At 43.3% G+C, this 13,292-nt stretch overlaps 1 protein-coding gene across 1 annotated transcript in view; it reads left to right on the top strand.

Moving 5' to 3' along the window:
* The first annotated feature begins 3,456 nt into the window (after window positions 1-3,456).
* The window catches only part of LOC134622818 (uncharacterized), a 10,160-nt gene continuing 324 nt past the window's right edge, over window positions 3,457-13,292 (top strand). The window contains exons 1-6 of the mRNA XM_063468142.1: window positions 3,457-3,660; window positions 4,466-4,816; window positions 5,989-6,321; window positions 6,407-6,508; window positions 12,358-12,687; window positions 13,136-13,292. The exon at window positions 13,136-13,292 is cut by the window's right edge and continues 173 nt beyond it. Of these exons, the coding sequence (XP_063324212.1) occupies window positions 3,624-3,660; window positions 4,466-4,816; window positions 5,989-6,321; window positions 6,407-6,508; window positions 12,358-12,687; window positions 13,136-13,292 (1,310 nt within the window). The 5' untranslated portion in view covers window positions 3,457-3,623. The remainder of the gene's footprint in view (window positions 3,661-4,465; window positions 4,817-5,988; window positions 6,322-6,406; window positions 6,509-12,357; window positions 12,688-13,135) is intronic.

Genomic DNA, 13,292 nt, shown 5'->3' with positions numbered 1-13,292 from the left:
TTGTCTCCATCCAGGATCATCAGAATATAATGAACATGTGTGAAGAGCCAAAAAATGCTGCTCCCCTCTCAGCATGATGAGCTCCAGCCTTTGTTAACAGGACAACAGGAAACATGAGACAATTTTTTGAACCCATTTTGCACAGAGAGGCATTTTTTGAAAAATGTATTGATAGCAATGTTGAATATTATTACACAGGAAAAAAAACAACTACACTAAAATAATCACACATGACGCTTCTGCCTTTGTAAATGGAGGGACAGTAACTGCGTGTAAAACGTGCAGACAGTCAGATTAACAGCATTTTGTCTCTATCTGCCATTCTGCAGTTCATCTCATGTAAACAATAACGTGGCGCACAGCGTGGCGTGAAAAAAGCACATACCTTTGACGTTGCGTGACGAACTCTGTATTCCTCGTCCACACGTAAACGCAAAAAAGGAGTTTTAAATATCTCAGTTTTTGGTGATTCGAAACGCCGTTTACGTGTGGACGAAACAGCTGCGTTTTCAAAAATACCCGTGTAGGTGCGGACGTAAAAGAGTTAGTAGTTTATTGTATTACTACCTGTAATTTATTACAGATTACTTGTATTTGCTTAATTGTTTACTAAATGTTTGAGGTGTGAAATAAACCACAATGGAGCAAAACATGGGTGTGTGTGGTTGGAGGATGTGTTTGTGCGCACGAGGGGGCGGGCAAATGTTTCTTGTAAAACAAAGGGGACCCAGCAAAAAAAGTTTGGGAACCACTGGTTTAAACGATGTTAGCCCAGAAATATTAGCTTCTGTCATGACTGATGAAGTTACTAGTTAATAAAGTTTCCAGTAAAGTGATTAATCGCAGCCACAGATTGACAGTAAATATCTCGATTAGCTTCAATGCATCTGTAATAAATATGTGCAAGTTTCAGTGCTTCGTTTAAACTGTATGATACTTATACTGACCCAGGGTCAGTGTAAATACAATCCTAGCTGTGTGAACAAAGCCTGGCTCCTTTAATCCTGCATGACAAACCTCAGGATGCAGGTTATTATTACTCTTTCCTGCTGGCACACCTGTCACACCTGAGAGTCAGCTAGAAACTTACAGTGACGTGGACATCATGCAAAGACTGCCAGACTCTGTAATACTGTAATAGGCTAGCTTGCCTCTCTGTGGTGAATACACAGTAAAGAACACAGTGTTGGACTGGTGCACAGCGACTGAGGTTCATCGTCAGAGTTGGGTTACATCAAGCGTTCCAGAGATTTAAGTTGATGCTGAAGGATGTTACACACTGTGTTATTTTACTAATCAGAACTTGCCATGTAGCCTATATACACACCAAATGTGTTACATTTTTGCAAAAAGTCCTCAGAAACTCCACAGTGAAGAAAAAAAGTGACGTTGGCATGGAGAACATTATAGTTTGATGCAGGAGTAGAAGCTGAATCACGCATTCATACATATGAAACGATGTCAGTGAGACAGTTTGAACTCTTGTTAGCAGCTGGGAGCAGATCTGAGGAAGCAGAGGAACCAGAGCAGCGTCTGACTGTGTCTGAATAGGGAAGGTAAAATCAGGAAAGACATAAAATCTCTGAAAATCAAACATGCGGATCATAAACATACTGAATCAGTCAGGGCCCAGGTTTATGATAATACACTGGACAAAGGATGTTGAAGACTGAGCTTACAGGTAGGCAGAAAAGAGAGACCACAGGGAAAACTAACCATGCCATTAATCTGGCCTCATGATTCTGAACTTGAGCTGCATTAAATTCTCCTCTCATTTAGTCCCGTTCATTTCATTGGTGTGCAAAATCCTGTATTTCCATCCTAAAGTTTAGTCCTTTGGTTCAGAAGTATCGTTTTCCTCTCAGGTCTAAAGTTGAACCATCTGAACTCTGAATTCAGTCCCAGAGTTTGTTCTTTTTCAATCAAGAAAGAAAGTGAGTGAAGGTAGAGCCAAGGGTTAAACAGTCGAAGAGATAAAGAAGGTAGACAGGAGTAATGGGATGTTGAAAGCCAGACTTTCACACGGCTGAGCTTCCTTTCTGTCTCTTGAAAGTAGAAGAAAATCCCAGGCCTCATGTCACCAAGTACTCACTCAGGGCGAGAGCTCCATTCACTCCTATCAGCAGAGAGAGAGAGAGAGAGAGAGAGAGAGAGAGAGGAGGCAACACTGCTGTAAACTAATTTCAGCATCTCAATAAAACCTGCTCTCTGCTTTCAGGAAGGAAATAAAACAGGAGTTCTATAATAAAACGGTGACGTCATCCTCTCTGTAAGCTGACACTCACATACAATAGTCTGTAAAACACATCCATTAAATACAGGTGATCTGCTTCTAACTGTTTTCATGGCAAATTCGTTTTTTCTTTCCCCATTTTTATTCCCACTGAAGCTTCTGCTGTGAATTTATCATAAACAACAGAAGTAATGAAGGTTCACAGACTCAGTAAAACATCATGCCAGTGTTACAGGATAAAACATCCACAGCAGCGTGATTTTTAATTCATTAAAAACAGCCTAATGCTATGTCAGCTTCTATCTTTACTTGACAGTGTGTTAAACAAACCTGATAACATGAACTCCCAGAAAACCTAAAGTGACCCAAACACATGATTATTACAGGAAACGCTGCAGTCCTTCCTCTCTGTGTTTGGCTTTATAAACTGATTTATTGTGAGCAACATGAATGTTACTGTGTCACGGTTTCACAGAATATTGTCATCAAGATGTGGTGACAGCCAAACTGTCCAGCAGGTGTCACTGTGGAGACGGTTTCAGGTCGTTTCGAAGGCTCGGCACACTTCTACCAGCACTACTCCACAGCTCTCTCACTCTGTCTGCAGGGAAACAACACCAGGGCTGCTGCACAGAGGAGATGACAAATGAGTAAACTTAGAGGCAACAACAGGAATGTGAGCTGGTTCACTTGCACGGTTAGAGGAGGAGGGTGGAGGTCCTGGACCCAGCACGCCTGGTTAAAGAAACAAACACAAAAACACTACATATTCATACTGAGAGAGAAATGGCAGTGACACAGCAGGCCTGGAGGACCATGACACACACGTACAGGCGAAGGATTGTCTGCTGTTTCTTTGTATGTCATATGCAGGGAGGAAGAATACCTCACCTTTGCCCTAGAGGTCTTTGCTTTTGTGAGGACCCAAAGAGAACTGCCTATTGTGAACTGGTGGGAGGTTACACAAAGAAAGGAGTTCAGGTCCACTGTTTTCAGCAGTGAGGTAGCCTCACTCTGACAGCTGATCAAGACCTTTCCCGATTCTCTTCTGTGATTGGCTGAGCTTCAGGCCTTCCCTCAGTGCATGTTTCAGTGTCAGGACTGAAGGTGGAGCTTTGTGCGTGTCAGGGTGAGGCTGCAGCAGCCGCCTCCAACCGGAGCGCTCAGGTGTGAAACTAGGAGGAAACTGAACGTCCTCCTTTTTCCTCAGAAGTGATTCGTGCACATCTGGAGTTGTTTCCACTGATCTGGTTTAACAAAGTGTGAAGCTGAACTCTGTGACAGTGTGAGCAGTGTGAGAGTGTCAGTAGATGATCAGCAGAGGAAAGTGAAGCTGCTGTGAGCTGATGTCCTGAAGGGCTTTTAAAGAGTCTCTGAGTTTGACAGGAACATGAAGATGTTTGTGGTGTTTGTGATCCTCCTGCACGGTAAGTACACCTTCCTCTCTCTGCTCTCATCATCATCTCTCTCTCTTTAATGTGTTGAAGTGCAGCAGGAGGAGATTTCCATCAAACACTGGATTCTGATTCAGATCAAACTAACAATCCAAAGCAGCAACTTTCAAATCACTGGATTCTTCTTGGTGGCTTTCAGATGAGCTCATGTTACAATCAGCTGCTGTGTGTGTTTTTGTGTTTGCTTCCTGTGTTTGTTGTACTGTCCTATGAATAAATCAGATTCCTGGAAACGTGCAAACTGTTAGTTTGTTTTGCTTAAGTTTGTATTTGTACTACGACTGCTGTGTGTTGTTGTGTAGCTCTGTGCCTCCCATCGTCTTGGACATTAATATTCTCATGAGTGGATCAGGAAGTCTAGTAAACTCTGATTATTTTTAAAATAGTTTGAATACAATTACAGTATCAGGTGTTTATTTTGTGTAGGTTTGTACTTGTACTGCAATGCTACAACAGTGTATTTCAAGCATTGGTAAACAACTTAACGTGTTCATCACTTTAGCATTTCCAGCTGTTTAATCTTAGATCTGTAGTTTATAATAATATCTCTTAGTTTGATATTAAATGAGTCTTAGAGTACTGCACAGATGTGTGATGAGGTCACACTTTAAGAGTTTATTCTGTAATTTTTTTGACCACCAGTGACTGTAATTGAATCTGGTTTTTCATGGAGAGACTAACTGTAAAAGTCTCTTTCATGCCTGCAGATAAATGTCAGTACTGTGCTAAACTGAAGGCAAGCAGTTAATCTGTGTTTCTGTTTGTGTGTTCATCTCAGTTTCCCAGCATGCCCTGGCTCTGGTGGTGGAGGTGAATGAGGGGGAAGACTATGTCCTGCTGCCCTGTCAGTACTCCGGTATCATACCTGAGACAAATCCCACTGTGACATGGACTCGCAACGATCTTGATCTGAAATCTGTTCACCTACGAGGAGAAGGAGGAGATGATCTTACAGGACAAAACCAGCGTTACAGCAGACGCACATCAATGAGGTCTGACGCTCTGGACACTGGAGACTTCAGCCTCTCTCTGAGAACACCAACAAAGACTGACAGCAGCAACTACAGCTGCTCCATCAGCGATGGAGGAGAGGAACGGAGAGTCATAGACATCCAGCTGAAGGTCAAAGGTTAGCAGAAAATCTCCGACAAATGTTGTAATTACTGGTCATAAGTCAGTTCTGGAGAAAAATGTCAGAGGTTAACTGAAGAAAGGTATTTCCTAAATTATTATGACAGCGGCAACTACACCTGCACCCTCAGTTATAGAAGCCATGGAGTTGAACGTAGACTGACAGACATAGAGCTGGAGGTCAAAGGTCAGCAACTAACCCTGATTGATTCGTTTAAAAAAAGTGCCTACTCACATAAACATTCCAGTTATTGTTCTGCACTTTAACTCTGGGCCCACTGAGGCCCAATAAAAATGCAGTAAAGGTTTTACCGGTGTTCTGGGAATCCATCCTACCTGACAAACCATCCTACGCGTTGTTTCTACGTATGCGCACAACACGAAATTAAAGGGCGAACCGTCCTACCTTTATGAATGTGACCTATAAACATACTTCAACAGATAAAATTCAGTGGCAAATCATCCTACCTTTGTTAATAAGAGCAAGAAACATACTTTAACGGGTAAAATGAAGTAGCAAACTATCCTGGCTTTATGAATATGAGCTACAAGCATACTCTGATGGGCAAAGTTAAGTGGCAAACCGTCATTCCTACTTACATTTGTGCTGGAATTACTCTGTGACATCAGGAATGTGCATAAACTGCTTACGGTTGGACGTTTTGTCAAAGTAGAATCTCAGAACACCGGCATTAACAAAACATTCATTCATTCCACTGACCTGGTTTAACGTGAAGCTGAACTCTGAGCTGGCACCTTGTCTGAGACAATAATCCTAGATAAACTAGCCACATGTTGCTGGCTCTTTAGCACAGTTTGAAAACCCTGATATGTTTTTCTCACCCGTTAGTTCATCAGGAGGGTGCAAGGTTTGTTTCATCTGAGTGCTCGATTTAGCATGCAAAAAAATGTAAAAATGTCAAATGAGTGATTTTGTATTATTTTTTGCAGTGAATGAACATGTAAAAGTATCTGTGCACCACTCCACAAGGCTCAGCACACTATCAACTTATAATGGCCACACAAAGGATATTTATATACTTTATTAATTCTACTGGAAGGATAGAGTCAGAGGAGAGGAATGTAAACACTAGGATAACAGTGTAGTTCAGTGTTGTGGTAATGGCTGCTGCTTCTATATGTGATCATTTTTGTTTCTTGTCCTCTCAGACCAGCAGGTGACTGTGAAGGTGGTAGAAGGATCGCAGTCTGCCATCTTGCCCTGCAAAACGACAGCTGACCTCTCACAGGATGCCACGGTTGAGTGGACTCGCTCTGATGTAGACTTCATGTTGGTCCACGTGTACTCAAAGACACGTAACACCATCAGGGAACAGGATGGCTTTTACAGAGTCCGAACGATGATGAATGAAGACCCGCTGAGAACTGGAGACCTCAGTCTGACCCTGAAATACCCCACAGATGGAGACAGTGGAGGATATGTTTGCACCATCTACAGGGACAAAGACATCCTGAGACAGAAAGTAGTGCTGCAGGTCAAAGGTCAGTGTAGTAAATGCAGGTCAGAGGTCGCTGCTACAAGTAAGAGCGTAACAGTTCAATTTCTTGTTTTATTGTTTCTTCTTAGAACGATCTTGGGCCAAAGTTCTAGTGGCTCTCCTGGTTCTCCTGGTTCTTATTGTGGTTTCTGGAGGTCTTTTATATCATTTCCGGCACTATTTCATGTCAGGTGAGTGTCTCCTACTACACTACCCATAATGCCGATGGTTAGCAGGTGTCCTCTGGTGGCTCCTTGACTGCGGCTCACACAAACTTGTTCCAGAAGTTGAGAGTTACAAACAGCTGATACAGAGAGCTGAAGAGAAACTTCCAGGTTTGTTCCTGTCAGTCAGAAAACCTCCTTCAGACTCAGTCATTGATCAGTGAAACAGCTCCACAACATGACTTTACTAAACAGTGTGTGTGCTTCACTGCATTGATCTGACACAGAGGCTGCATGTGTACAGATAGAGCCACCCGTGTAACAATTTAATAAAAACTTATAGATAACTTCTTATTTCATAGTGTAATCTTCACGTGCTTAATCCAAAACACTCTCAGTTGATTCACTCACGAATTATATTCACAGTATTCCCTCGCTGGGTCTTTGTTTCTAGCTTAGCTCAGCTTGTAACCGACTCATTAGCACTATGGCCTCTTCACCTCTTCACCCCACTGCAATTTCCTGCTCAGATGTTTAGTTAATCCTCTGCCTTGTTGCCTTTAGCGATAATGATACTTGTAATGAATGTAGCCTAGCTGCAACTCTGAAGGCTGAATTGGAGACTCAGTTTCACACCCTTGAAAACCTGTTGCTAGCCTGGCCCCTGTAGCGCGTGTAGATGAAGGTAGTGCAGGCCCTGCTAACTGCTAACCCAGCAGACTGTCCTGATGAGCCAGGAAAACAGGATGGCTGGGTGACGGTGACGAGGAAGGAAAGTCTTAAACAGAAGCCCCAGGTACACCACCAACCTGTTCATGTCTCTATCTGCTTTTCCCCACTCTGCAACCTCTGTAAATACTAAATACTTCTTAGGATTCATCATTGACTGAAAAAAATAAGAACAACCTTAGGTTTCTCTTCAGTACTATAGCCAGGCAGACAAAAAGTCAGAGCACTGTTAAGCCATCTATTCCTTTAACGTTAACTACTAATGTCGTTATGAACTTCTTCACAAATAAAATTGTAACCATTAGATAAGAAATTACTCATAAGGTAGCAGGGAAGGAGGCTAGCTAACTATCAGAGCTGCAGAAAGGTGCGACAAAGAAGTCTAAGCAAGCTGTCCATACCTGATACCTGAAATTGCCAAGCAAAGACTCACAGACTTGGCCAGTTGTTCAAAAAAGAATGACTTCATATAGGGAAAAATATATATCACATCTGCAGGACATTTTAAACTAGTTCTTTAATTAAGCAGCAAGGCAGAACAAAGTCAGGGCTGTATCAAGACACGAGGACTAAACCCCAATTCAACCAGACCCAGAACTGATCCGGAATTAAAACAGGACTACAACAGTTCAAAATCAGGACTACTTAGAATTTAACCAAGACAGAACCAGAATCAGAACTAGATGATAGTAGCACTGAAAATCATCACAGACCTTCACTACACTTATTTTTTTTAATTCTACCAAAGTCCACTATTTAGATTCAGAAAAGTTTATATAATTATTTAGCCTTGTTGTGCAAACAAGCCTGCATAACTTAAAAAATATATAACTTGAAAAATAACAAACCTAAAAAGAAACACTAGGTACGAGATACATGAGTACCTATGATACGGTGATACTTTTGGTAAACAACCATTTGACTAACATGTGTGTCTCACCTGCTCTTGTTCATCTCTGTTCTGCTCCTCTCTCATCAACTTTGTGCTGACAATCATCAAATATACAGTGGAAACCAGATATTTACACACTCTTCAGATAAAAACACAAACACTTTTTTAATTGTAACATCAAATCAGACTAAATGTTTATTTTTTTACAATATAAAAACATTTGTTAACTTTAAGAGTAAAGAGAGAAACTATCTGTATTTCATAATTGCAAATGGCACCAAATTGTATTAAAATTGAGCCACACTTATGGAGCTCCACAATTCTGTTCCTGGTGTTTTGGTTGACATCTCTTGATTTTCCCATGTCAAAGAAACAGGCTCTGTGTTTTGCCTTATATGCATCCACAGGTGTGCCACCAATTTACTCACATGGACTCTACTAACCTATCAGAAGCTTCTTAAGCTCAGAATAGAATCGTCTGGAGTTTTGTTATTAATTAACAATAAACTTAGTGTATATGTTCTCCTAAATTTAATGAAAGTGATAAAAATAGACAGCTCTGTCTCTCTGTATTCTGTCATTTAACTAATTCAAAAGATATTTCAATATTTATTTATCCAAAACAAAACAAGTTTACTCTAAATTGATGTTGTACAGTAAAAAAATGTTCTTGTGTTTTCCATAAAGTGTATGTAAATATCTGGTTTAAATTGTGAATATACTGCTGTGTATTGAAGTTCCTCTTGTTTTGCATAGAAATATACTGAAAAACATACTAAGCATAATTATAAAATAACATCTACCTGAGTTTTTTCTTTGAAAGGAGCCCCTTATGTCCATTCTTGTATATCAGTGCATTACTGAAACAGATTTATTTAGCCGTGAAGGGTAACAACTGAAAATATGAAATAAACACATGTAAGCTAAGACTCTCTAAAGAAACAGCATTGTTGTTGTTCGGCTTTTCATTTCGCCATTTGTTGATTCACTCGAAGAGCAAGTAACGTAATATGGGTCAAGTGATCAGTTCGATATCAATCTTTCGTGATACACCGTCATATTTACATTATTTGTACAGTACGAATGATTTGCTTTGGTACCTGGTCAAACTTCAATTCTCCTCTGTCTGCGCCTGGCTCTGTTTCACCAACAGGCAGCAGCTGCCCTGCCCCCTAGCTCAGTCGCTGAGCTCGGATCATACCAATATTAGGGGGGATTTACGTCGTAAATTCCCACAGTGTGCACTATGTGCTTCGAATATTGTGTGTAGTTTTTTTGTTTTATACAGTTGTCAGCCAGGCATCTAACTATGAAACAGTTACACTCCAAAAGACCCCGGGCTTCTGAAAAAAACAACCCGGGCTTAAGCCCAGTAAGCCACCCCCCCACTCACCACTGAGCACCACCAAGGAGCAACTCTGGAAGAGCATATGGGAGAACGATGCAAGCAGACCACAGCAACCTCCCTGAACAGGGTCCAGTAACCATCACAGCTGCAGACATCCAAGAACGGTTCTCCAGTATGGAGAGTTGGACAGCACCAGGCCCTGACATGGTTCAAGCCTACTGGCTGAAGAAGCTGACTGCACTCCACGAGCATCTGGCAGCACAAATGAACCAACTTCTAGTCAATGAGAGACACTGAGAATGGTTAACCGAAGGCTGGACAGTCCTGATCCTCAAAGACCCCCAGAAGGGACTGGTCACATCCAACTAGTGGCCAATAACCTGCCTCAGTACCTCATGGGAGCTCCTGTCAGGTATCATAGTGGCTAAGATGACAGGGGACATGGTTGAATACATGAATGGGACACAGAAAGGGATGGGCAAGAATACCAGAGATGCAAAAGACCAGCTACTGGTAGACTGAGCAGTCAGCCGAGACTGCAAGACCTGTGCACTGCCTGGATTGGTTACAAGAAGGCTTATGACTCAATGCCCAACACCCGGATCCTGGAATGCCAAGAACTATACAAGATCAACAGGACCCTCAGAGCCTTCATCAGGAACTCAATGGATGTGGTGTACAATACTAGAGGCCAACTTCAAGCTCATAGCACCAGTCACCATCAAGTGCGGGATCTACCAAGGAGATGCTCTGTCCCTACTGCTGTTCTGCATAGGCCTGAACCCCCTCAACGAGATCACTGACAAAACTGGCTATGGATACCGACTACGGAATGGAGCAGTTGTCAGTCACCCTTCTGTACATGGATTACATCAAGCTGCATGCCAAGAGTGAACGAGACATCGATTCACTGATCCACACCACCAGGATATACAGCAATGACATCGTAATGTCGTTCGGACTGGAGAAATGTTGTCGGGTGAGGACAAAGGGAGTGAAGGTAGTCAGAACTGAGGGGATTGAACTACCAGAAGGCAACATTGCAGACATAGAGGACAGCTACCTGGGGATCCCGCAGGCAAATGGGAATCATGAAGAGGCCGCTAGAAAAGCTGCAACCACCAAGTACCTGCAGGCAAGTCCTGAGGAGTCAGCTGAACAGTAAGAATAAGACACTGCTGGGATAATAAGTTGGCCAAAGGAGGAGATAGAAGCCACTGACATCAAGACAAGGTAGTTCCTTACAATGGATGGAGGGTTTCCCCCCCCCAAGTGAAGCACCCTGAGGCTGTATGCTAAGCCGAAGGAAGGAGGCTGGGGACTGGTGAGTATTACCACCACGGTCCAGGATGAGACAACGAACATCCACGATTACATCAGGAAGATGGCCCCAATCAACCGCAAGTTAATATCAGGCAGCAGAAACCCTAAGAAAGAGGAGGAACCATCATGGAAGGACAGGCCCCTGCATGGTACGTACCACCGGCAGATACAGGAGGTGGCTGACATCCAGAAATCCTACCAGTGCCTGAAAAAAGTTGAACTGAAAGAGAGCATGAGGCCTTAATCATGGCAGCACAGGAACAATCTCTGAGCACAAGATCCATAGAGGCTGGGGTCTGTCACACCGGGCAAGACCCTAGGTGCACAAAACAGCAGAGTGCAAGATGCTAGCAGGCAAGGCATACATGGAACACCATAACCAAGTGGCCGGCATAGTGTACAGAATCATCTGTGCCGAATACGGCCTGGAAGTGCCGAGGTCAAAATGGGAGACGCCCCCAATGGTGGTGGAGAATGACCGAGCTAAGGTACTGTGGGACTTCCAGATACATACGGACGAGCTGGTGATGGGTAACAAACTGAATGTTACGATCCCTCTGCAGCCCCTAATCTCCTCAATGTTTTCAGCTGGTGCTAATTGGCCACACCTAGTCAGGCGTGGATAAAAGCATACCCGAGGTAAGCTTCTTGGAAGCTCACTTGTCTTTGCCTTGGTCGCACCAGCCATTTTAGCCAACCTGGTATTCTGGTTAAAGATAAAACTCGCTAACACTCTGGTATTCATCTTTTTTTTTAATGTTGCGGCGTTTGAGCCGGGTCGTAAAACTGAAGAAGATGGCTGTAGTGATAGATGTAGCGTTGTAGCGTAGCGGACTGAGCAGACCGGCCTCACCTCCACCTGGTGTGTGCTGTAGTCCGGCATGTTGGACGCCTGAAGACACACTCATGATCCTCGGGCCATACCTGCTGCGCCGCTGCTTGCTGCATGGGTGGCCCCCGTCCAGCTCCGGGGTTGCCATTGGAGACGCGGGTGACCCCGGACCCACCTCATCACCGGCGCCGCTGGATACGCGGGTGTGTGGCGGGGCATGGTTTGAGATGCTGCTCCAGGTGCGATGGACGCACCTGCGCTGCATCTGCAATCACAGTTCGCCGGCTTATAAGTTCAGAGTTTTGGTTAACAATGTTGTTGTTGTTGTTATGTTGAGCTGGCAGTGGGAGAGGTGCAGCTCTGTGTGTGTGTCACTGTCTGTGCCCAGCAACTGTTATTAATGAAATAAAAATGATCAAAATGCCACTAAATCCGCTGTGTATGTTTACGGTCTTCTTTCCTTCCTCTAATGAAAACCCAGAAATCCTGAGTAGTCCTCTAGGCACAGTTTTCATCAGCCCCAGGCTGAGGCTCAGTCTGTCTGTGCTTCTGCTCTTCATCCAACATGTCTGCAGCACTTTACAGGACGCTGCAGACTAGTTACCAAAGAACAAGTCAGGAACACATCAGGAACAAACTGAGACACGATCTGACTGAGACTAGAAGACAAGGAGGGGACAGGGAGGTCATGTGACCATCACAGCTGCTGCTGATGTCTGTACAGTTAATGTTGTGCTTTGTTGTCCCCTCAGGTTACAAGGTGGTGGTGGATTCAGGGGTGGAGTCTGTCAAGCTGCCCTGCAAGATCAGAGTTCATGTGCCTAAAGACGCTAAAGTGGAGTGGACCGACAATTCCATTTCCAACAGGAAGGTCTACGTGTCTGACCAGGTTGAAGAACAGGACCAGGTTTACAGAGACCGAACAGAGATGAAGAGGAAGCTGCTAAAACCTGGAGACCTCAGTCTGACCCTGAAATACCCCACAGACAAAGACTCAAACACCTACACCTGCTCAGTTTGCATCCGGGAAGGAAATCAAAGCAGCATGAAGATGAAGAAGGAAGTGGAGCTCATTGTCAAAGGTCTGTTATCTGTGTATACTTAGATTCCATGTGTATTTCATATAATGCACATTTGTGGCCTTTTACACACTAATTTAACTCCATACTTTACCCCCCAAACCAATAAAGGTTCTCAGTGAAGTGAAACAAATAGAACTTATTGATCAGTAGCAAGTTGGATGAGATAGCTTAAATAGATAAAAGATAAAAAAGATAGCTTTTTACCTTTGTTGATCCAGCTAGCAGTCTAGTCTGGATATGTTGATCTTGTGTCATAGGACACCTCTCTGATAATAAGTGCAGTAGCATTGTCTTTCAAAGATAACACTGAGTTCTTTAGGAAACAACTCTGCTGCTGATTGGACATCAAAGGCAACTTCAAAGGAATCAGTCAAACATGTTTTAACTACAAATATTTAACTTATTCAGTGCAATGCTTATTGTGCTCAGTGCTCTGTTGTCTTTTCAGTCCCCCAGGTGGAGGTGGTGGATTCAGGTGTAGAGTCTGTCCAGCTGCCCTGCAAAGCCACAGTTAATCTGCCTGAAGACGCTAAAGTGGAGTGGACGGACAGTTCACACAGGAAGGTTCACATATGGCAGAACAGACCTGACAACCTTGAAGAACA

Source organism: Pelmatolapia mariae, unplaced genomic scaffold (assembly GCF_036321145.2).
Source record: "Pelmatolapia mariae isolate MD_Pm_ZW unplaced genomic scaffold, Pm_UMD_F_2 NODE_ptg000226l+_length_42744_cov_1, whole genome shotgun sequence".
Taxonomy (NCBI): Eukaryota; Metazoa; Chordata; class Actinopteri; order Cichliformes; family Cichlidae; genus Pelmatolapia; species Pelmatolapia mariae.
Note: the sequence above shows the minus strand (reverse complement) of the source record. Positions and strands in the feature narration are given on the sequence as shown.